The sequence below is a fragment of the Folsomia candida genome, unplaced genomic scaffold (assembly GCF_002217175.1).
Source record: "Folsomia candida strain VU population unplaced genomic scaffold, ASM221717v1 Fcan01_Sc002, whole genome shotgun sequence".
NCBI classification, from domain to species: Eukaryota; Metazoa; Arthropoda; class Collembola; order Entomobryomorpha; family Isotomidae; genus Folsomia; species Folsomia candida.
Genome location: NW_019091194.1, coordinates 10,436,535 through 10,457,462, shown reverse-complemented (window position 1 = coordinate 10,457,462; position 20,928 = coordinate 10,436,535). Strand labels below are relative to the sequence as shown.

Here is a 20,928-nt window from a genome sequence, read left to right as displayed (position 1 = left end):
TGCTTTTTGCATGAAAATTATTTCTACCCTGAAGGGTGAAAGGGGTGAATTGAGATTATTATAAATTTTGGATGCGGAAGATTTGAGCGGTGGCTGGCTGTTGGTATTGTAGCTGTTGTTTTTTATGAGACGCGTTTAACGAACAATTTGCAATTACAAAAAATTAATTACACAATCCACAATTAAACAATTAATTATCAGAATCAAAGCATAATCTGTGCTGTGTTTGGGTAAGTTACTTTATCATTGTTACAAAATTTTCAAAAGCGTTGCACAAACTATAAATTTATAATGTAAAATATCAAAGTATGAAATATTATGCAATGTGGTGTGGAATTGTTTAAATTGTATTACTTTACTTGTACTCTTTAATCACAAATTTTAATTTCGCGTGTATTATTAAACTAATTATTATCTACTATTCATGTCAGGATTAAATCTGGACACCGACACCGTACAACCTAATTATCCTAATAACAAAGAATAATTAACTTTGTACTCGCAAGCATGCAACGCGCAACGGTTGGGATGAGAGGATTTCCGAGAGGAGGAGGGCGAGGATCTATTAAATCTCGACTAGGTGTGTCACCTGGGGGCGGAATAGGTCGTAGAAATGTAAGAATTGTTCAAAGAACAGCAGGAATCCAGCGACGACTGGGGGGCATGGGTGGTGGATCAGTAGCTATCTCTCCTCTCTCAGCTCGAGCAGTTGGGATAAAGGCTCGACTTGGTGGTCGTGGTGGTACTGGGGCTGGTATTCGAGGAAGAAGAAGCGTTGCTGCTCTCGCCATTGGTGAAGTTCTTCTCGATGCTCGACAAAAGATAAACTTGAGCAGAGTCCAGACCGGGAGGATAGGGGATGCTCGGCAGAAGATTGAAGAAAAAAGGAGGAAGAATTCCATAGGCGACGGACGAATTAGAAATTTGCGAATCATCACTCCCACTGCTGATCATTATAATAACGGCAGAGGAGATACTATGTCTGGTGGTATGAGCATGCGACCTCAATCTCATCCTCAACAAGGTCTAATTAGTCGCTCAGAACGGGAATCAATGGGTTATGAAGGTGAGTTAAATATATAATTACTACTATAGTCATTAGTTGATTTGACTAAAAAGTGGTATATTCTATTTGTCCTTCCTCGCTTTCTCAGGTGTTTTTAGATCTGCTGCTCCGGACCCGTATGCCTATAATGTTATGCGTGAAGCACCCATGATGGCTCCTCCAAGTCGGATAACTAGGTCGGGTGCTGGTGGTGGTTATCCTCCAGGAATACGAATTGCACCATCCCAAGATGATTTTGTACTTACGAGAACGATAAGAAATCCTACAGCTTCCTCTGCCTATGGGGGTGGAGGAGGAGGGATGAGAAGTGATTATATCGGCAGGTCTCCCCCACAAGGTGTGGCAAGAGTGGCTCCCAGCATCCAGTACGCATCTCATAGCTCTTACAATAGGAGGTTAGTAGCATTTCGTGGCCAAGTTGGTTTGAATTTCATAATATATATTTGGTTTAATTGTAAATATACAGTTCACTTCGTGAGCAGCCGATGGACATGGATGACGACATGTATGATGCGCCACCCCCTCCTCCAAGGCGACAAGAATATTCAGTAGATTCTCAGTGTAGAATACTCGTTTCTAATTTACAACCCTCCGTCACAGCGGACGATATTGTCGTAAGTTGTAATATACAAAAACCTTCTTAAGAGTATGTAATAATATTAATGATATTATTATTAGATACTCTAAGACATAAGACAAAAACGAATTATAGTAATTTTTTGTGCTATAAAATTTTTAGTAATATTCATAATATTGTAAATGAAAACTAGGAACTCTTCAGTGATATCGGACCACTGACGGACTGCAGAATGACCGCTTCAGGACAAGCAGAAGTGAGTTATAGCAGGAAGTCTGATGCTTTGAAAGCAATTGAAGCATACCATAACAGGTGAGTCGCAGATAAGGTTTTTTAAATCTTCTCTTATTCTCTTATTATTGGTATGTGTAATGTGTCAGCTAATAATCTTCCATTATTTATTCTTAAGATTACTAGATGGGTCGGCAATGAGGGTATTTTTAGATGCTTCCCCTCCATCGCGTCCATCCATGTCAAATTCTGGGTCATACACTGCATTAAAATCTGCATCTGGAGCGTCAATAAAGTTGCCCGCTGGCAAAAAGGATTTCATAAAGATTCAGCCAGATATTGGAGCAATTCACAAAGTCCTCTTTAATCCCGGATCAAGTGCAACTCGTGGTTTATTTAAAGGGGGACAGTAAAAAAAAAGTAGAGCGAGATGCAGATCGAGGATGGTGTGCAACAGCAATTTTTAACCTTGTAAATTCAACCACGATTAGTTCGTCTTTAGATTTTTACATTATAGATGTAAGAATGTTACAATGATGATGATCTACGAATGTTTTTTGCTACTCATTTTTCAAGATTGATACGATTTGTGAAAATGTTGGATATGATGTACATTTATTAGTTAACTTAACTTATCCCCATTTGAAATTGAGTGAAATGTGTGTGCAATTTCTAATTAACTAAAATAAAAGTTGCTTACTATTTAATCACAACATGTATGTTAATCAGTTACTACGCATATGTAGGTATGTATGTATCTATATGCAAATGGATAGCTTGCATAATATTACGAGCTGCATGCCTAAATTGTTCTTTTTATAGCATTAGAAAATTGACATTTCTTGAAATAAAAACAAGACGTTTGTATTACTGTGTATTCAGTGTTCATTCAGTATTCCGAACATGATAACTAGTAAATATTTAATTAAAAAATATTACATTAAATATTCAAATCTTTATTTGTACGCTAAGAATCGCTGCTGGAAACTTCTCCATCATCCAAGTCCTCATAATTTTCCTCGTCCTCATCAATTTTCATATCTTCCAATTTAACTTTAATATCTTCATCCTTTAAACCTCTGGCATTCACTGGTTTCACAGCACTGTGACCATTGATAAAATCGGAGCATTCTTGTAGTTGCAGTTGCTTCTGAAAGACGAAAATTTCCTTGCATGCTTCACTAGCTTGGCGTAAACATAGTCGAATCATGTTGGTCTTAGTTCTGCCCTGAATACTTGAAAACAGTACATGACCATCGTTGGATAGTACAAATGTGATCATGGCGTCAAATCCCTGAATTAGTGAAACAGAAACAATTAATAAACTAAGAGATTGTTGTTAGCAAAATATTTTCACGTACAGAATCAATTTGAGACTGGGAAGGATCAACTATCAATGTATTGTTGGTCTCATTTACAAGAATGGTTACTCCAGCAAAGCAGCATCTCATGGAACAACCAGCATTTAGCAATGCCAGTGCAGAAGCGTTAATGCATGTAGAGAACAACTGGAATATAAGTAAATGTAGAAATAAGGTAAATATCTAAATTAAAATTTTCATTTTATGTTATCATAAAAATATTTAGTACTCACACATCCATCATTTTCAAACTCGTGCAGAATAATATTAAATCCAGCCCCCATGTCATCCTCCAGATAAAGAACAGATTCTAAAATCCCCACCAACTTTGCTTCAATTGCTCTCTCTTCCAATGTCGAGTCTACATAATGAAATGGTGAAGGTCAGTCAATATTATTTTATAAAAAGACCTAATTCGTGATAGCGCCCCATACCCCATCCCGTCATCTGACTTTGTTTCGAAGTTCCAGTAATTTTTGGGCGAAACAGGACGTCAACCGCTGCCCGATGTGGAAGTTCTTTCGACATTCTTATCTCCGTTGGCCCATACACAGCACACAGGGCACACGTATCTCCTATATGATAAATACTTTATAATTAACCACAGAAAATAATAAAATCACTAAAGTTTGACGCTGCCCACTTACCTTGGAATAGTTTGACAGCCCCATGTGGATTTTCCAAAAAGTTGTGTGCTGCTCTTATGGGTCTACCAATTTGAAATTGTCCTTCGAAAAACTGCTCAGACTTTTCCTCGACTAAAAATTGGAAGTGGGTGGGGTTGAATTCTGGTCCAAAATCTTGCGTTTCTTCTTCCTCCTCCTCCTCTGCTGCACCCCCTGTTTCGTCCCCACCTGTATCGTCAACGTCCATAACTTCCGGTTCTCTCGCCGGTGGTATCAACTTGGTCATCTTGTTGACCTCCTCCTTCTTCGTCTTCTTATTACTCTTGTTATTAGATTTGCCACGAGGCATCCTGATTTGGATTAATCGTAATTTTCAAATAATTACTAATTTAAAGAGTAGTTTAATTAAATTAATTCATAATATTTTGTATTTTCTTCCACACGTGGTGGTGAAGTAAAGCTGAGATGAGGGAAATGGAATGAAAGATGAGTTGCCGCTGTCAGTGAGTCTTGAGACGACGTTTCTTTCGAAATTGTAATCTGATAGTTTAAAAAAATCCATTTTGTTAAACAGTTTTAAAACTTTTTGATACTTTAACAAGTAATTCATGGTATTCGCTAATTAAATGAGTACTCAGAGCAATTTTTCCAAATCAAAAATGGTACCCCACGTGCCAAGTCTATATCTTTCATGTGAAACCTAAAATGTTTCCTTCATTTGCGTGTCATTTCAGCTTCAGATCTAATTGTCTCAGGTAAAATTTATTGTTACCGAACATGGACAAACTCTAAATTAGTTACATGTCCATCAATTAGGCTATGAAAACGGTATACACTATTCACATGCATGCCAACACAATAACGAGCTTTGAAATACGTGGGTTTCATGTCCCCATATAATTCAGTAGTTTTTCTTGGAAATTTTCATGAATATTTGAATCTGAAGTTTTCCGTGATAAGAAGTCCTCCTTAAATTCTTGATGGTCCATAACATGTTCGTCTTCACCATGTATTAACACGATTTGACGATGATATAGATATATATACACTATACTTTCACAAGAATGTCATAGTTAACTTGCAATTGTGCAATGACCAAGCCGTTGCACAATGTCTGGCATGAATTGCATACAGTTTAAGCTCGCAGAGTTTCAACTACCATTTATAAAATTCAATTGAGGGCTATTAGGTACATATAAAACTTTTATTGTTATTTGTCAGATCATCAAACTGAATATTTAATTAAGAAAAACAGATCGGTCAAAGTAAATAATTTGGATGGTTTCATCAGTCAGAAGTTCTTTTTTGATGTTACGCAGTCTCACTTTAGCAAGTCAAACGTTACAATGAAGTCTCAGGTTCTTTCATGTCTTTTGATTCTCCTGAATTTCAGTTTACTAACCCAGAGCATAAAATTTTCCCATTTTGAGAAAGTTAAAAAAGTAATTACTTACAACCTCGCGTCTCACTATAAACCATCCACTCTAAGAATAATTTGTCAAAACTTTACTCAATTTGAGACAAATTTTCATGACTGGGAATTTACATATCAGATCGCCCCAGTCCTTTTACTTCCAGAACGACTTTCTCCACGGCATCATCGCGTCCATTTTTTCACTTCCACCGTCGCATACTTTCTCTTTGATGAAGAGAGTAAAAACTGTGCCGTAAATCACTTACATTCTGAGACAGCAAACAGGCGGTGGGACCGATTAATTTTATTTTCAGGAAATGACAAATTTATTCGAGATCCCGTAATTTTGAAACTATTAAATGGGTACCGATTTAAAATGGTCATGTCACTTGAATCCAATTCCATCTGGGTTGAACCGAAACGATTCGAGACAAATTCTCGTCCCCATTACGGAGTTTAGGTCTGAACCAAAAATGGGCATAAATATACGTGGCAGACACTTCCGAATTGCAGGTGTTGTCCGATGTCATACTTTTTGTAACTTTTATTTCAATTTTTTCTGCCTTCAATTCAATGATTTTATGTGCTGATAAGGTTGCGAGTTCCCACCCTGGACTTTGAAAATATGGGATGATAAGCACGAAAATGCAAAAGTTTGGGGGACACATTATGAAATTATTAACTTTGCAGCTAAAGTGTTCAATTTTACCTTCGAGACTAATGTGCTGGATGGGCCGAATTATGGAGAACTTCATCCGAACGGTACATGGACTGGGATGTATGCAATGATTTATTACAGGTTGGGTTTTAGCAAATCCATTTTTAAATCGTTCAATATATTCGAATTAATAATATGTGACATTGCAGAGAACAAGGCTACGACTGGTGTTTCATGCTGGGTCATGACGCATCTTGGTCTGCATACGTTGATTACGCCTCTACATTTGGAACGATTGACTTGGTTTTTGCAACCGCATGGCCCATCCGTGAACTCAAATGGACAGCAGTTCTTGAACCGTTACAGCTACCAGTTTGGATTTGGACAGCTTTTTCGTACTTTATCATCTCCATTTTCATCCTCGTTTTCAAAAGAATCCATACTATTATGAAATCTGAAACGAGCAAGAAAACCCAATCTCTCAGCATAGTGGAATCCTGTGTGAAATCTTTTATGACTTCGTATTCCGTAATCTTAGAACAAGGTGTGGATGACGTTGAAGGCATCAAATCCATACTAACAATTTGGTTTATTTTCACTATCATTATTGGAACTGGGTATAAAAGCACGTTAAAATCTCGCTTAACTTTCCCAAGCCCTGAAATCCTGCCATCAAATTACAAAGAATTAGCAGATACGAACGACTTTCAAATCATATTAAATGCTCAAGGCGTCGTGGAAAAGATGTTTTTTGCAACTACAACAGTTTCCGAAATGGTCAAGATTCGAGACCGAATGAGACATGAACCTTCGACGGAAAATTGTGTGAGGGAAACATTCCTCAAACGACGGACAGCTTGCATTGGATGGTTTCCATATTTCAAACAGACGGTCTCGGCCACACAGACCCTTTTTTCAAGCATGGAATCCTTAATCTACACCAAACAAGCTGCACATTTCAACTCGCTCTCCATGGCGTTTCAAAAGGATTCGATTTTTGTGGATGCTTTCACTCCAATTACGGCAGCTCTCTATGAGACGGGAGTATATTCTACGTGGGAGAAAAAGGTGAATAATTATTACAAGGAGATTGGAAGACAAAAGGTTTTACGAGATAAAGGCTCAAAGATTTACGAGAGATTGGTACAGCTTTCGAAAATGGGAGAAAATGTAGAAAAATCGTTACAATTAGGAAATGTTTGGGTGGTTTTTATCATACTTGTGGTAGGATGGGTGTTGGGTGGGCTGGGATTGGTCATTGAAGCTATTTTTAGGAAACAACAGATGTTAAAGAAATAGCCAACTTTTTAGTGTGAAAAGTTGTAGATAAATAAGAAAACAAGACAAACCACAACATATGTCCTCTACTAATATTATTAATAGCATGCACATGCATGCACAACATCAATTGTAAATATGTAACTCTGTCTTGAAAAGTCATAAAAACACTGATAAAAAACGCCATTCTTACCATCGTATAAAAAATGTATGTATACATTTGTTAACCTACATACATTTGTTAACAAATGTATGTATACATTTGTTGTATGACACATTTGTTAACCTTGAATTCTCACATCTTCAAATTCACGTTGATTACTATGCAGACGTACACAAGCAAACTCATATGCATGCAGTAGTATGTAGCTACAAGTTTAATATGTAGCTAAATAAAAACACATTGAATTGATAAACGATAAATGATGCTTACTCCATAAATAGTTTTGCAATGCATTTTGTTGTGCCGCATTTAGTCGGAGAGTCTTGTCAGGATTGGACACCAAGTGCATTATTCAACGTTCAGTTTTAAATAAAAGTACTACAATTAAATGTGGGGAACATTTACTTGGGAAATTTTGGGTGGTTGTATTGGTCTCGGCGTGGCATTTTTGTCAATTTATATACTGCACGAGTTCTACAAAAATGAGCAGGTAATAAAATCACATAATAAAATTGTCAAATACTTATCACCCATAAATTGATACAAATCATTATTTATACCATTGATCTAAATAAATATACACGTTTGTATGTATTCAGGAGAAGAACAAGTTTACCGAGCTGAGGAAGAGGAAACAAACAGAGCGTAAAATTCAGTTTCATGATTTCAGAAACCAATATAGTGGGAAAGAAGATGATAAAATTCTACAGCTCTCCTTTTCTGAGCTTCGACACAAACTGGAAACTCGACAGGTCACCTCCGAATACGTCTTGAAATCGTTTATTGCAAAATCTTTACAAGTTCAAGATGAGTTGAATTGTATCACTGAATTTGTGCCAGCTGCAATGGTAATTTAGTAACAATAGTCATAAAATTCTTTACATCTATGTATGTATGTAAATATGTATATTCCTCTGAATACACATATGCATTCTTCCTACCCCAATCCAGGAGAAGGCTAAAGAATTGGACAAATTAGAAAACATTAAGGGCCCCCTGCACGGAATTCCATTTTGTGTGAAAGATGATACTGCAGTGATTGGAATGGACTCGTCCTGTGGACTTTCCAGACTACTTTTTAAACCTGCCAAAGAATCTGCAGTATTGGTTCAGATTATAGAAAATCTGGGCGCCATCGCTTTCTGTCGAACTAATCTGCCACAATCATGCCTGTCGATTGGTTCAGATAACCCGATATTCGGACAGACCTTGAACCCATTGAACAAGAGGTTAGGTCCTGGAGGGTCAAGCAGTGGCACTGCTGCACTCGTGGGCGCTGGAGGATGTCACTTTGGGATTGGAACAGACAGTGGGGGATCTTTAAGGATCCCAGCGCATTGTTGTGGTCTTTCAACGATGAGGGCAACTTTTAACCGGATTAGTGACTCGGGATGTTTGCATTGTTCACCTAATTGTAAGATGCTCATGTAAACAAAAATGTCGGCTTACTTACATGCAAATCTTTACCCATGCAGTGACGACCGTTCCCGGTATTTTGACAAAGCGATCAGAAGATCTCGGATACATTTATCAACTAGTTTTCAACTATCATAACGAATTCCCTTTGGACCCCCGAGTTCCAAAAATTCCGTGGGATTTAGAAGTATACACATATTATTATTTCACTCATCCTCTGTATCATATACTAATCCACAAAATTTTACATTTTTGCTTGTATATTAATTATAGAAATTCTCAACAAGGAAGCCACTACGAATTGGATACTTTACCCAATTCACAAAACTGTCTCCCGTTGGTGACATCCCGTTGGTCATTATGGAAGCAAAGTCTCATTTAGAAAAACTTGGTCATACGCTAACCCCATTTGAAATGCCTGATCACAGTAGACTCTGGTTTAGCATGATGACAGATGACACGATGGCAAAATCTTTCCTTAAAAATACTAAAAACGATGCAATTAGTGAATGTGTAAGCGAGCTCAGGAAAACGTTGCTTTTCTTACCACTCTATCGTCGAGTATTTCGTACGATTGTGTATGTCTGCCGAAAATTGGACATCAAATCTGAATTTGGTCAAGAAATCGCAGAATTTCCAGAATTGGAAAAAGAAGCATTCACAAAAGAACTGTTGGAAAAGATGGAAAATTTAGATTTGTTGCTCTGCCCAGTTTTCCCATTTTGTGCTATATCTGCGCATGCAATGGCACCAGTGTCAATGAAGTTGCAATGTATGCAAATCGAGCATTCAATATTAATTGCTATTTATTTAATACATTTTTTGAAGATGGAAATATTTGAATTTACGCAGATGCAATGCTATACTCGTACATATGGAATTTAGTAAATTTTTGTGCAGGAGTTACAAAATTTGGAAAAGAATCTGGTCAGCATTGGCCAACAACTGATTCAATCTTGACTCAGGTATCAAATGTTATTTCTTTTTAAGATGAAGCTAGTATTAGTGCGATTGTGCAAAAATAATGTTGCAATTTTCAGTACAAGCAAGAATCAATTGGGTGCAATATTGGAGTTCAGATTGTGGGAAAGCCTTACGATGAAGAACGAGTGCTGCGAGTGTTGAAGGAATTAGACCAGACAACGCGTATGGAGTGAATCGGATCATCGGCAGTTAAACCTTCAGTATTTCGTAACGAAATTTTCGTTGAAAGTAGAAAAAAATGTTAGAAAAAGATCTATAGTTTTATGACTAAAGTAAGTCTTCCCAGATTAGATTTCTAGAAACAGTCCTAATTAATTACTTACTCCAGTTGTGCAACAATTTTATTCCCATGAGATAATCATCTGCTTAGGAGGAATACGTACGACCTTTGCAATGCCAGATCTTGATGCCCTTGGATATGTTGCTGGTCTATACGAGTGTAGAAAAAGTGAAGACGGATTAGGGTCCATGAGCCCCAGTGCGCCCGCCACACCCCTTTGAAGGCGTGCCCGATGCTAAACTAGCCATACGAAAAAATTCACCAAAAATCCAATTTTGCTCGGATCTTCATAATTTTTGCATATTCTTCATCCCAGATAGTTGCTTTATCATAACCATGGACCATCCTCCTTCACTTTTTCTACACTCACTCGTATAGACCTGCAACAGAGCGTCAAGATCTGGCATTGCAAAGGTCATACGTATTCCTCCTTACTATTTTCCCAACCCACCGACATTGGTTATCAGATTTCCTCCTACTCCCCAACCCAACAACTACCAATTTTGTACACATAAAATAATCATAATATGATTTTATTATTAGTGTATGTACATATTTAGATCTGATGTGGAACTAACTTTTTAGTTTTCACTGGTCAACTACGTAGTGGACTGATGAGAATGAGTATCCTTAACAGATTGACTCCTAATCTACAATTTTTAGCAACGTATAAAGTCTCAGGCAAGACAAATTTCACGTGAGGTATTGCAATTTATATGTATGTATGTAGGGACCTATAGTATTACTCCTCTAATTCTGCGGTAGGGACAGACGGAAATATTTTCATAAGCCATATTGCTTCGGCTAAAAATCGACAATGATTCAGCTTGTTTGAGTTAATATCCATTTTGTTGCACTCGTCAACCAACAAAATAATGTTGGGTAATACATAAATGTCCTTTTGCCCAGTGCGGAGATATTCATGTGAAGGATATAAATAAATAAGTATAGTTGACATTGACCCTGCTCTCGTGATGACATGCAATTGAAAAATACAGCATTTATTGGTGCAATCTATTTGGCTTCATCCACTTGAGAATACATACTTTAAGTGAAATGCAACATCAATAACTCCTGTATATAAATCCGATCCCATTTTGTCATTATTTTTAATTGGTGATCAGTTAACCCACTGCAAAGTCAGTTTTCAATCTGTTTTCATAAAAACTTTCTAAAATGTCACAAAATGAAAGCAATGAGGGTCGTCTCAAGATTGGAATCGTTGGGGCTGGGTAAATAAACAATGTGAAACGTACTAATTAATAATATGCAGATATATTAGCAGTCCTTTATTCATTTCAGTATCGCAGGCATGTGCACTGGAATTCAGCTTCAAAATCAATTAGGAATTCACGACTACGTCATATTTGATGAAAGACATGACGTGGGTGGAGTGTGGTTGGTAAATACTTATCCGGGATGTGCCTGCGACGTTCCAAGTCATTTCTACTCATTTTCTTTCGAACCCAATCCGAGTAATGCAAATAAATTTACAACGACGACATTGATTTTACTTCTATTCATTGTCATTTTTAGATTGGTCCGAATCGTTCTCCTCACAATCTGAGATCCTCGAGTACTTGAAATCTGTTGCAAGAAAACACGATTTGTACAAGAAAATCAAGTTTAAACATCAAGTCAAGAATTGTGTTTGGGATGAAAAGATTTCAAAATGGAGAGTCCTTACCCAGAATAAGGGCCTTGAGAAGGAGTACATTTTTGACATTATGTAAGAATATCCTTTGACATTGAAATTGATTAGTTATGAATTTCCCATTAAATCTGAGCGCTTGTAGGATATCATGCCTAGGTGGATTAAGAGCACCACACATTCCTGCTGAATTTGATGCTTTCAAAGGACCAAAAATGCATTCAGCACTTTGGGATAACAAAATCAAGTTGAAGAATAAAAAGGTTGCCATTGTAGGAACTGGAGGTCATTTACATAAATAGTAATGACGCGTGGTTCATTTAAATAAGTATTTCATATGATTCATTTTGTTCTTAGCTAGTGCGATACAAATAATACCAAAAATTGTGGACAATGTCAACACTTTGACTGTTTATCAACGGTACATACTTCCATCTGTAATTTATAATTTAGTATACGGAGAATTAAAAAATAATAAAAAACATTTTATTAGACGTCCACCTTGGGTAGTTCCCCGTATGCAATTTAGCTTCCCAAACTGGGCGCAGTGGGCATTTGCACACATACCTGGACTTCAAAAGACGTTTCGATCGACATTGTTTTGGTTGGTTTTTGTATGATTTTTTGACACGAATTTAATTGGAGATAAAAAATTATATAAAAAATAGGTTTTACGAGATGTCACATGCTATTTATATGAAGGAGTCGACCCTGAGTAAACTTGGTAAGAAATTGTGTTATTTTCGTGAAACACTTAACACAAACAATACTTATTTTAGGAGAACGGCTTGGCAAAAACTACTTGAAGAAGGAATTCAAAAGAGACGACGAGAAATTGCAACATGAATTGATTCCAAAATACAGCATTGGTTGCAAAAGGATAACTCCATCGGATGAGTATTACAATTCGTTGAGCCAACCCAATGTCAACATCATTACGAGCAAAATTACTAAAGTGAATCCTCGATCCATCGTTACTGATGACGGTCATGAAGAAAATATTGACGTCTTAATATTAGCAACCGGGTTTAAAGTCCAGGTAAATTTTCATTAGAATAGTCCGTTTGTTTAAACAAATATATTTAACTCTTGCGATTAATATAATTAAAGCCACCAATTTACATATATAATTTCAGGAATTTTTCAGCCCTTTGGAAATTATTGGAAAGGATTCTGTGAACATAATGAAGTTGTGGAAGTCCGAGGGACCCTCGTCGTATCTGGGAATGACAAGTTCCACTCTCCCAAACTGTTTTTTCGTCATCGGACCCAATTCTGTGAGTCAAATGTTATTATCCACATAGATATGTAAACCTTCAATCCTTATCTTATTTTGTAATGTTTCACATCCCCCCTTCTGGCATTCAACCCTGATAAGCATTTTTTTTTCATTTGCAGGCACTTGGGCATACATCAGCCATTTTCTCCATTGAATGTCAAGTCAATTGGATAGCTAAAGTTTTGCAAGAAGTGATCAATCGGAATAGTTCCGTCGTCACCGTCGACGAAAATGCAGAGAAGCAGCACATGGAAAGGGTTTTGTCACAAGTTCAAAACACGGTGTGGTCGGAAGATTGTGGTTCTTATTGGAAAGATCATCGAGGCGTTGTTACAGGTTTGGTTCCAGATACTGGATTTGGATACTGGCGGAAAACACGTTCTCCTAATTTTAATCATTTCATTTTCAACTAGCTCATACGTACTTACGTAAATAATATAAAACAGTGTATCTGGACAGTTTTACTGTCATATCAATCAAGTGTACTTATGTTTGTTGCAAATATTCTGGAAATAAATAATAATTGCATTTAACTTTGTAACGCTGATATCAAAAGTCGTTTGTTTAATGTGTTGATCTCTCAGTGGCGTGAATGCATATCAGCACGAGCTTTTATGTAAGTTCTGGGATTAACGCGTGGATTTTTCCAAGTTGGTCGAAATTTACCACGAGATTAGGTTCACCTCCAATTAGTGGATAATCGATCATGCCCACTGACACCTATTTAGACTCAACAAATAAACCAAAATTAAGGTCTGGTGATCTGGTCAGTAATTAGAAACATTTGAATCAGTACACATTTAATCATGTCTTCCAAGTATTTAATGCTGCTACTCGCGTTAGCAGCAGTTTACACAGCCGCAGCTGAAAACCTAGAGAGCTATGAAGGGTAAGAACGACTAATTGTTAGTCGTAATTTGCGTCTATGAAACTAACCATAATTTTATTACAGAGCCCAACTCCTTCGAGTAAAACTTTCAACACCGGCCCAGCTTAAAGCCATCAGCATTCTCGAGACGTTGAACTTCAAAGTTGATTTTTGGCTTGAACCATCCACAAAGCATCCGGTGGACATTTATGTTCCACAACAGCACCTTTCTTCTGTGAAGTTGTACCTCAAGGAGCATGGCATTGAGCACGAAGTCTCAATTCCGGACGTTGGAGAGCTCATTTCAGAACAAGCAAGAAGCGTTATTGGGATCCAACAAGATGACGAAATGACCTGGGATGTTTATCACAGATACGACACGGTAACGAGGTCATTGAAAATGATCACAATGACCTATGGCTCCTGTAACCAATTATTTTATGATTAAAAGATTATGACCTTTGTGGATCGTTTGGCTGCCGACTATCCTGACCTGGCCACAGTGGAGAACTATGGAGTTAGTACTGAAGGTCGACCTTTGAATATAATCAAAATAGGAAGAAACGACACATCTGGAAAAGTGAAACCTGCATTTTTCATGGATGGAGGTACCTTAAGTGGGATTACAAATTAGGTGTGACAAATTTAATCCATGCATAAACTTTTATTTTGTGAATAGGAATGCATGCCAGGGAGTGGATTAGTCCAGCCATAGTGACCTGGTTTATGCGAGAGGTATTTTTCATGTTCTTTTGATAAATTTTTCATTTAACATTCAATTTGATGTAATAGCTCCTGGAAAATCAAGCAGAAAACCAAGATATCTTAGATGGCTTGGACATTTACATTACTCCAATCGCCAATCCTGATGGGTATGAATTTACTCGCACGAACCAACGACTCTGGAGGAAAACAAGGTCTAATCAGAATTCTCCAGTGGGTTGCATGGGAGTTGATCCAAACAGGTTTCATAATTAAGCTTAACATTGAAAGATTGAAACGAGAAATAAAAATCTCGTACAATTTATCGTTTCAGAAATTTTGAGGTTGAATGGGGTGGTCCTGGAAGTTCTGGAGACAAATGTTCCGATATCTACAGAGGACCGGAACCTTGGTCGGAACCAGAAACACGTGGCATTAAGGAATTTGTCGAACGGAAATTGGAACAAGGAGTAAACTGGGTGGCTTATTTTGCAGTTCACAGCTATGTATAAAAAAGTTAAGATAAAAGGAATGAAAATATTGTTGGGGAGATTGGTTATTTTTTAATTAATTAATTCATTTGAGGCCCAAATGTGGTTAGTCCCGTGGGGATGGACGTACGACTTGCCCCCAACGTACGAAGAATTAATCCAATTTGGTAACGTAGGCGCAAGTGCGCTTACTTCCATTCACGGGACACGGTATGATGTTGGCAGCGTCACCGAATTGTTGAGTGAGTTTTTAATTTTACAATAAATCGGAGGAATACGTCACTTACAACTTTAACGGTTTATTTGATAGCTCCTGGAAGTGGGGGAAGTGACGACTGGGCGTACGGCTCTGGGATTTTTCGCTACAGTCAGACCGTCGAGGTCAGAGATACCGGTCGATACGGGTTTGTCCTCCCTCCTGATCAAATTATCCCATGTGCTCAAGAAACGTTCGCAGCTATTCAAGCTGTCTCCCGATTCATAATCACGGGACAAAAATAACTAAATCATTTATTACAAATTATTGAAATTATTGTCATTTTGCCAAATTCGGATTCAATAAATTAATTTCAAGCGAATGTCATTTTTAAATACCTAAATACTTCATAATTAATTTGCATGCATATTTTTCATGCAAAAGTGAAGCGTGGGTTCAGGGTGTACTGATACACGTGCAACTCCGACCCGGGAAAGTTCTCGAATGTGCTCGCTGTTTTTTTTAGCTGCAGATGTTCCACATTTCACAAAATAAAAAGATTGTGGTGGAATATCGACAAGTGCAAAGTTTATTTGTAATTTTTCAAGTCCTTGTGGTTTCTTGTACTTCCGTTGATAGCAGGTAAGGTGCAGCATACTAATATACTTACTTTTAAACATCGTAAATTAGGAAGTAATTTTCAGGATTAATTACAAATTAAGTAGGATGTCCTCATCAAAGAAAACGGACCAGTTTTTTAAACCCATAAGTGCTGATGACGAAGCGAACGAAACGACGGAGGTGGAAAGTTATTGCGTGAACTGCGGAGAAAATGTACTATATTAAATTACTCTATATTGATTGTAAACTAAATACACACTTTTTGAACAATTTGTAATAAGGAAAATTTGCATATGAATGATTTTAGGGTACGACCAAACTGCTCTTGGCTAAAATACCATTCTACAAAGAAGTTATCCTCTCTTCATTCTCCTGTCCGCATTGTCACTATTCGAACAACGAAATTCAGTCAGCTGGGGATATTTTAGACCACGGAATTGAATGGAACCTCCGAGTTGAAGAATCTGTTGACATAAATCGCCAAGTAATCAAGTCGGATTATGCTTCCATTTCGATACCCGAGTTAGATTTAGAAATTCCTGGAAAGACACAGAAAGGAGAAATCACGACACTTGAAGGAATATTGGACAGAGTGTATAATGGATTGGATCAAGATCAAGCCAGAAGAAAGGAGGAACATCCGGAAGATTATGAAAAAATTCAGAAATTCTTGGAACGCATTCGAGACGCACAAGCACTTACAATTCCTTTCAGCCTGGTAAAACTGGGATTTAGATTTAATTTCAACTTAAACTATCTACTTTTCCTTGCCATTACTTTACACTTTGAAAGTAATATCATTCATTTTGATTTTGGTTACAGAAACTTAGAGACATTAGTGGTCAGAGTTTCATTTCACCACCTCCATCCATTCTTCCTGGGCACAAGGATCCCAGATTGCAAATGACACAGTTTGAGAGAACATCAGAAGAGAATCATTCCGTTGGATATTTCCCAGAGATGACGCAAAATGAAACCAGTTGTGAAGGCGGCGGTGATGATGATGGTGCAGGTGCAGTTGCTGGTGAAAGCGTTGGGGACCTGACCGACGAGGTCCATCAGTTCCACACCCCTTGCAACTCTTGTGGCAGAAGCAGTACGACAAGGATGAAGTTGACAAAAATCCCTCATTTCAAAGAAGTTGTGATCATGGCAACAGACTGTGAAAATTGTGGTTATAGAACAAATGAAGTGAAGAGTGGTAGTGCGATAGAGGCGAAAGGTCGCAGGATAGGACTTAAAGTTACCGGTGTGGATGATTTATGTCGAGATGTTCTCAAGGCAAGTGGAAGTGGAAACTTATTTCATTCAATTATACATTCCATTTCCTTCCATCCAATTTCTCAACAAAGCTACTAGGCCAAAAATAGTAGTAGTAGCAGGAGTAGGCGTTGTAGTAGTTGGTGTAGGACTAAGAGAGGGGGAAAGAAATCTTCCCCCCAGAGAATTTATTTATTTCTCTCTCTCTCTCTCTCTCTCTCTCCACTGACTGACGTGCCTAGAAGGGAGGATTTCCTTCAGAAAATGTAAAGTGCAATGCAACAGCAGCGCAGCATCAACCAGAACTTGCAGAACTCTATATTGGAGTCAAGCGGCAAGCATGCAGAGTTTATTCCACTCCAACTATTTCTCTTCTTCTGCAATAATAAAAAGTCACTTTCTTTCTTCCTAGCTTAAGTCAAAGGCGAGTCTGGCTGGATCTGTTGAGTAACATTTAATGAGATATCTGTGCAAATAGAATTTTTACTTTTACTTTCCTTTTCACAACTTGGTTTTGCATGCCTCTTATCCTTTTGTTGCAGTACTGTACAATAATTGTGTTAATCAGTTATGCTTAGAAAGCCAACACAGTTGTATTATCCGGTTTAGTGATTTGAAATCACTGAGCATTGTGAAACGCATGCAAATTGTTAAAATATTCTTGCAGATTTCATGTTCGCATACAAACAACCAACCTGGTTTTCGTGTTACCAAAAATATGTTGTATTTATAATGGCAGGCCACACTTACTCAACCTCTGAAACCGAAACCAGAACTCAAAATGATAATTAATTATGATGTATTTTCTCCACAGTCTGAAACAGCGAGTCTGGAAATTCCAGAACTGGATTTCGAAGTTGGTGGAGGAATCCTTGGAGGAAAGTTCACCACCTTGGAAGGCAAGTTTAACCATTACCAGAGCACCACGTATATTTCCGTACTACCATTTGTACTACTGCGGTGTATGTTTGTGTATGTCGTGGATGGTGCAGAATACATTGCATATAAATTTTCTCTTATTGCCTAAATCTACCAGCTTTCACTTACTTTCACTCCCATTCATTTTATGAGTGTTGTTTAGTTCCTCAAGTCAGTGACACTCTCTCCTCCGTTATGCTACAGCCTCTCCCTCTCTACTTCCTCCTCTATTTCCAGAGTCTGTTCTCCGTCTCGATTGCTTTTCCATTCTACTTCCCCATTATTATTATTATTATTTTGTATAGTTGCTGCATTAGAGTCTTTGGTTTGGTAGTTGTTGTACATACATAGTTATTCTCACTCCCTCTGCACTTCATTCACACACATATATATGCTAACATTCATTGATCATACTGCTATTTACCCGACGAGAGAGAGATTTATCTTCTTGGATCCCAAGTGTAAGTAATTTTCATTGTGTTTGTTGTTGATGATGGGATGGTAGTTGGTTGGTTGGATGGGTGATGATGATCATCATCATCATCATATCCATGTTACCACTACGTATAGTGATGATGATGAAGAAGACCAGAAATTTGGAGGATGAATGAGGCAGGGAAAGTTTACTTCTTGTATTATTCTCGTATTACTCGGATATGATGCGAAGATGAACTTATCTCTTCCTCACTCCTCTGCTGCTGGTGTCGAGTTTCTCAAATTATTACACTCCTTCCCCACCCTCGGAAGGTCTCTTCTCTTCTGGGCTGCTGAGACTCTGCATTCAGTTTGAAAAGGAAAACCGATTTCCCTCATTTGCACGTACATTTCTTAATATAACACCATCCTGTTGTACATAGCACACAAAGTGGTTGGTGAAAGCGAATTTCAAAGGCTTCCCTCGATAGTCTATCCTTACACAGCTTGTGATAGGACAGTAGCTTGCCAAGGCAATGTCGATGGGACACTATAGTTATGCTTTGCAAGTATGAATCAAACTCATCGGATGGCGGAATGAAGATAGTGGAATGATGGATGCTATATTGGGCTTTTGGCGTGAGAACGTAGTGAAAGTGCCATCATTATGAAGCAACCTCAAAAGGTGGTGGCAAAAGAGTGGTTCCCAATATTGCAGTTTTGTGTACTTGGTTTTATTTTAGCTGGAGGAGGGTATTGTAATTGAAACTGTTTTGTGTTCTTTGCTTCCAGGTCTACTTTGCAGTATGAAAGAGCGACTACAAGAGGAGAACCCGTTAATCAGCGGTGACAGTGCTGGGCCCGAGATGCAAAAGAAAATGGACGAGTTTTGCCAAAAATTGGATCAGTTGATTTCAGCTCAAGTGCCTTTCACTGTTATTCTTGATGACCCTGCGGGGAATTCTTACCTCCAGGTTAGCCAGTCATCCCCCTTCTTCTCCTCCTCGTCTCCTTAGTTTTACTTAAGTGAATTCTTACTCTGCTCACCACTTTGATATTGATCTCTGGAGTCTAAACTATCTCGCATTAGCTGTGAAGTATCTTATTGCTTTTGGCTCGTAGACTGCTTTCATGTTATGCAAATGGTAAATTCCTTGACATAATTCGACATGATTTCCTGCCTCGACTATGAGCAATATAAACCCAGAGTATGCATGTTTGGAGTGTTCGTAGTAATATAGTAGTTGATTATTGTACAACAACGACGACAAGGGTGGTTCGGACGGATGTGTTGGTGTGAAATTCAGAGAAAGTTGTTGAATTTGCACTTTGCAATTTACTTCCAGTTGTTATGTTGTGGTGTCGGTTCGTTGCAAATAGTTGAAATGTTCTGCAATGAAATGAAATGGTTGCGGTATCGACTTGCTTACTCGGCTTATTTCTGTGTGGTTCGTTCTTTGGGGTTGGTGAAAATGAAATTGTTGTTGGGTTGCTTGTTGGCTGTCAAGTTTTACGATCCTTCTTTTGGCTTGGATTTTGAACTTGCCGTTTCCATTTCACTGCTACCCCCGCTATTCTGCTGCAAGCCATGTACAATATGATGCTGGCTTGTCTTGGCTCCTTTGGCTTGCTTGCCGGAAAGTGAAAGTGCTAAAAGGTTAGACGGTTATAAAAACGGAGAAAAGTAATGAAATGCGTTTCTTTCCAGAACATCTATGCCCCGGATGATGGTAAGAGATAGCTTTTTTTATTCACCTACATATGCATATTCATATTTTACTTTGCCTATTACGATGCCTGCAGATCCAAACATGGAGGTTGTGGACTACGAAAGAACTTTTGAGCAAAATGAAGAGCTCGGACTGAATGACATCAATACCGAAGAGTATGCTGCTCCTCAGCCCACTGGAGATTCTGCAGAAAAAGCACAATCTTCAGAACCTTGTCTCCCATGCGGTGAAAAAAATGCGGGGTCTGGAGACGACAAATAAAAAATATTGTCGCCGTTTCTTCACTTTTCAAGAGAATTAACTTTTCCCTTTTTCCCAGACGGATTTTGGCCTTGTGTGCCACAAAAATGTAAATTTTTTGACATCATTTTCATGATTTTTTTTGGCTTTAAATAAGCGAATTTTGCAGAAAGTCTACTATCAAAAACTACAATATAAAAGTATGCATACTATTGTGTTGCTCCCATTAAAGCTTATAATAAAACTGTGGTACTTTCAGAACAGTAGATATTCGTATTACACCAACTCAATGTTGCATATTTATGAACATGTTTGTTCTTGCCGAAACCAACATTATCAACATTTGGCAGCAGTAGTATGTGCCATATATTTAAGCCTTCCGAAACTTGATGAAACAAAGGATGACAGTATTGATTTCATCCTGGCAGCAGGAAAATTATGGTAAGTGGTTCCAATGAATGAAAGGAACCTTAGGTTAAGCGTCCGTGAAAAAATAGACGGATG

At 37.9% G+C, this 20,928-nt stretch overlaps 7 protein-coding genes across 11 annotated transcripts; 6 read left to right on the top strand and 1 right to left on the bottom strand.

Annotated features, from left to right (window-relative positions):
* Positions 1-81: 81 nt before the first annotated feature.
* On the top strand, positions 82-2,741 carry LOC110844137 (polymerase delta-interacting protein 3). The gene is made up of 6 exons (XM_022090270.2): positions 82-230; positions 432-1,066; positions 1,155-1,461; positions 1,533-1,680; positions 1,837-1,955; positions 2,053-2,741. Exons 2-6 carry the CDS (start codon positions 508-510, stop codon positions 2,285-2,287), a joined length of 1,368 nt encoding a protein of 455 aa, XP_021945962.1. The 5' UTR covers positions 82-230; positions 432-507; the 3' UTR covers positions 2,288-2,741.
* On the bottom strand, positions 2,736-4,344 carry LOC110844139 (exosome complex component RRP46). The gene is made up of 5 exons (XM_022090271.2): positions 3,883-4,344; positions 3,670-3,810; positions 3,469-3,596; positions 3,236-3,382; positions 2,736-3,168 (listed from the first exon to the last, which is right to left on the bottom strand). The coding sequence occupies exons 1-5, from the start codon at positions 4,208-4,210 to the stop codon at positions 2,842-2,844; spliced, it is 1,071 nt and encodes a 356-aa protein (XP_021945963.1). The 5' UTR covers positions 4,211-4,344; the 3' UTR covers positions 2,736-2,841.
* Positions 4,345-4,459: 115 nt separating this feature from the next.
* Positions 4,460-7,232, top strand: LOC118434346. The gene is made up of 3 exons (XM_035847632.1): positions 4,460-5,788; positions 5,870-6,074; positions 6,143-7,232. Exons 1-3 carry the CDS (start codon positions 5,635-5,637, stop codon positions 7,230-7,232), a joined length of 1,449 nt encoding a protein of 482 aa, XP_035703525.1. The 5' UTR covers positions 4,460-5,634.
* A 340-nt stretch (positions 7,233-7,572) lies between these two features.
* On the top strand, positions 7,573-11,015 carry LOC110843398 (vitamin D3 hydroxylase-associated protein). Of its 3 annotated transcripts, none has more exons than XR_004834191.1 (8): positions 7,573-7,864; positions 7,974-8,222; positions 8,326-8,788; positions 8,850-8,977; positions 9,064-9,562; positions 9,643-9,755; positions 9,831-10,046; positions 10,522-11,015. XR_004834191.1 is itself a non-coding variant. In XM_035848811.1 (7 exons), the coding sequence occupies exons 1-7, from the start codon at positions 7,763-7,765 to the stop codon at positions 9,945-9,947; spliced, it is 1,671 nt and encodes a 556-aa protein (XP_035704704.1). In that variant the 5' UTR covers positions 7,573-7,762; the 3' UTR covers positions 9,948-11,015. The 3 variants fall into 3 exon arrangements, 1 of the variants encoding a protein (XP_035704704.1); XR_004834189.1 differs by having other exon boundaries at positions 9,831-10,153; XM_035848811.1 differs by having other exon boundaries at positions 9,831-11,015.
* A 71-nt stretch (positions 11,016-11,086) lies between these two features.
* Positions 11,087-13,531, top strand: LOC110844784 (baeyer-Villiger monooxygenase). The gene is made up of 10 exons (XM_022091072.2): positions 11,087-11,286; positions 11,357-11,529; positions 11,591-11,783; positions 11,851-11,990; positions 12,063-12,126; positions 12,199-12,309; positions 12,374-12,429; positions 12,485-12,744; positions 12,842-12,982; positions 13,104-13,531. The coding sequence occupies exons 1-10, from the start codon at positions 11,231-11,233 to the stop codon at positions 13,395-13,397; spliced, it is 1,488 nt and encodes a 495-aa protein (XP_021946764.1). The 5' UTR covers positions 11,087-11,230; the 3' UTR covers positions 13,398-13,531.
* Positions 13,532-13,713: 182 nt separating this feature from the next.
* LOC110843579 (carboxypeptidase B) lies at positions 13,714-15,623 on the top strand. The gene is made up of 8 exons (XM_022089547.2): positions 13,714-13,873; positions 13,937-14,234; positions 14,304-14,460; positions 14,532-14,587; positions 14,645-14,817; positions 14,889-15,060; positions 15,140-15,287; positions 15,356-15,623. Exons 1-8 carry the CDS (start codon positions 13,791-13,793, stop codon positions 15,544-15,546), a joined length of 1,278 nt encoding a protein of 425 aa, XP_021945239.1. The 5' UTR covers positions 13,714-13,790; the 3' UTR covers positions 15,547-15,623.
* Positions 15,624-15,724: 101 nt separating this feature from the next.
* LOC110843578 (zinc finger protein ZPR1) lies at positions 15,725-20,690 on the top strand. 3 transcript variants are annotated; one of them, XM_022089545.2, is made up of 8 exons: positions 15,725-15,883; positions 15,964-16,075; positions 16,170-16,580; positions 16,685-17,143; positions 17,937-18,021; positions 19,247-19,428; positions 20,163-20,184; positions 20,258-20,690. In XM_022089545.2, the coding sequence occupies exons 1-8, from the start codon at positions 15,774-15,776 to the stop codon at positions 20,443-20,445; spliced, it is 1,569 nt and encodes a 522-aa protein (XP_021945237.2). In that variant the 5' UTR covers positions 15,725-15,773; the 3' UTR covers positions 20,446-20,690. The 3 variants fall into 3 exon arrangements, with proteins under 3 accessions (XP_021945237.2, XP_021945238.2, XP_035704705.1); XM_022089546.2 differs by having other exon boundaries at positions 15,734-15,883; positions 15,967-16,075; XM_035848812.1 differs by having other exon boundaries at positions 15,736-15,883; positions 15,946-16,075.
* Positions 20,691-20,928: the final 238 nt, after the last annotated feature.

What these genes read in the sequence shown, in the direction of transcription:
- LOC110844137 (XM_022090270.2), top strand. Translation starts at nt 508, where the DNA reads ATGCAACGCGCAACGGTTGGGATGAGAGGATTTCCGAGAGGAGGAGGG. An exon ending in GGAATCAATGGGTTATGAAG is followed by an intron (nt 1,067 to 1,154) that starts GTGAGTTAAATA and finishes TCGCTTTCTCAG; the next exon opens with GTGTTTTTAGATCTGCTGCT. An exon ending in TCACAGCGGACGATATTGTC is followed by an intron (nt 1,681 to 1,836) that starts GTAAGTTGTAAT and finishes AATGAAAACTAG; the next exon opens with GAACTCTTCAGTGATATCGG.
- LOC110844139 (XM_022090271.2), bottom strand. Translation starts at nt 4,210, where the DNA reads ATGCCTCGTGGCAAATCTAATAACAAGAGTAATAAGAAGACGAAGAAG. An exon ending in GGCTGTCAAACTATTCCAAG is followed by an intron (nt 3,811 to 3,882) that starts GTAAGTGGGCAG and finishes TTTATCATATAG; the next exon opens with GAGATACGTGTGCCCTGTGT. An exon ending in CCCAGTCTCAAATTGATTCT is followed by an intron (nt 3,169 to 3,235) that starts GTACGTGAAAAT and finishes TCACTAATTCAG; the next exon opens with GGATTTGACGCCATGATCAC.
- LOC118434346 (XM_035847632.1), top strand. Translation starts at nt 5,635, where the DNA reads ATGGGTACCGATTTAAAATGGTCATGTCACTTGAATCCAATTCCATCT. An exon ending in CAGACACTTCCGAATTGCAG is followed by an intron (nt 5,789 to 5,869) that starts GTGTTGTCCGAT and finishes TGTGCTGATAAG; the next exon opens with GTTGCGAGTTCCCACCCTGG. An exon ending in TATGCAATGATTTATTACAG is followed by an intron (nt 6,075 to 6,142) that starts GTTGGGTTTTAG and finishes GTGACATTGCAG; the next exon opens with AGAACAAGGCTACGACTGGT.
- LOC110843398 (XM_035848811.1), top strand. Translation starts at nt 7,763, where the DNA reads ATGTGGGGAACATTTACTTGGGAAATTTTGGGTGGTTGTATTGGTCTC. An exon ending in TTTGCATTGTTCACCTAATT is followed by an intron (nt 8,789 to 8,849) that starts GTAAGATGCTCA and finishes TTACCCATGCAG; the next exon opens with TGACGACCGTTCCCGGTATT. An exon ending in AAATTCCGTGGGATTTAGAA is followed by an intron (nt 8,978 to 9,063) that starts GTATACACATAT and finishes TATTAATTATAG; the next exon opens with AAATTCTCAACAAGGAAGCC.
- LOC110844784 (XM_022091072.2), top strand. Translation starts at nt 11,231, where the DNA reads ATGTCACAAAATGAAAGCAATGAGGGTCGTCTCAAGATTGGAATCGTT. An exon ending in GAGTACATTTTTGACATTAT is followed by an intron (nt 11,784 to 11,850) that starts GTAAGAATATCC and finishes GAGCGCTTGTAG; the next exon opens with GATATCATGCCTAGGTGGAT. An exon ending in TTTCGATCGACATTGTTTTG is followed by an intron (nt 12,310 to 12,373) that starts GTTGGTTTTTGT and finishes TATAAAAAATAG; the next exon opens with GTTTTACGAGATGTCACATG.
- LOC110843579 (XM_022089547.2), top strand. Translation starts at nt 13,791, where the DNA reads ATGTCTTCCAAGTATTTAATGCTGCTACTCGCGTTAGCAGCAGTTTAC. An exon ending in AACCTAGAGAGCTATGAAGG is followed by an intron (nt 13,874 to 13,936) that starts GTAAGAACGACT and finishes ATTTTATTACAG; the next exon opens with AGCCCAACTCCTTCGAGTAA. An exon ending in TTTATCACAGATACGACACG is followed by an intron (nt 14,235 to 14,303) that starts GTAACGAGGTCA and finishes TATGATTAAAAG; the next exon opens with ATTATGACCTTTGTGGATCG.
- LOC110843578 (XM_035848812.1), top strand. Translation starts at nt 15,774, where the DNA reads ATGTTCCACATTTCACAAAATAAAAAGATTGTGGTGGAATATCGACAA. An exon ending in AAAGTTCACCACCTTGGAAG is followed by an intron (nt 18,022 to 19,246) that starts GCAAGTTTAACC and finishes CTTTGCTTCCAG; the next exon opens with GTCTACTTTGCAGTATGAAA. An exon ending in CATCTATGCCCCGGATGATG is followed by an intron (nt 20,185 to 20,257) that starts GTAAGAGATAGC and finishes CGATGCCTGCAG; the next exon opens with ATCCAAACATGGAGGTTGTG.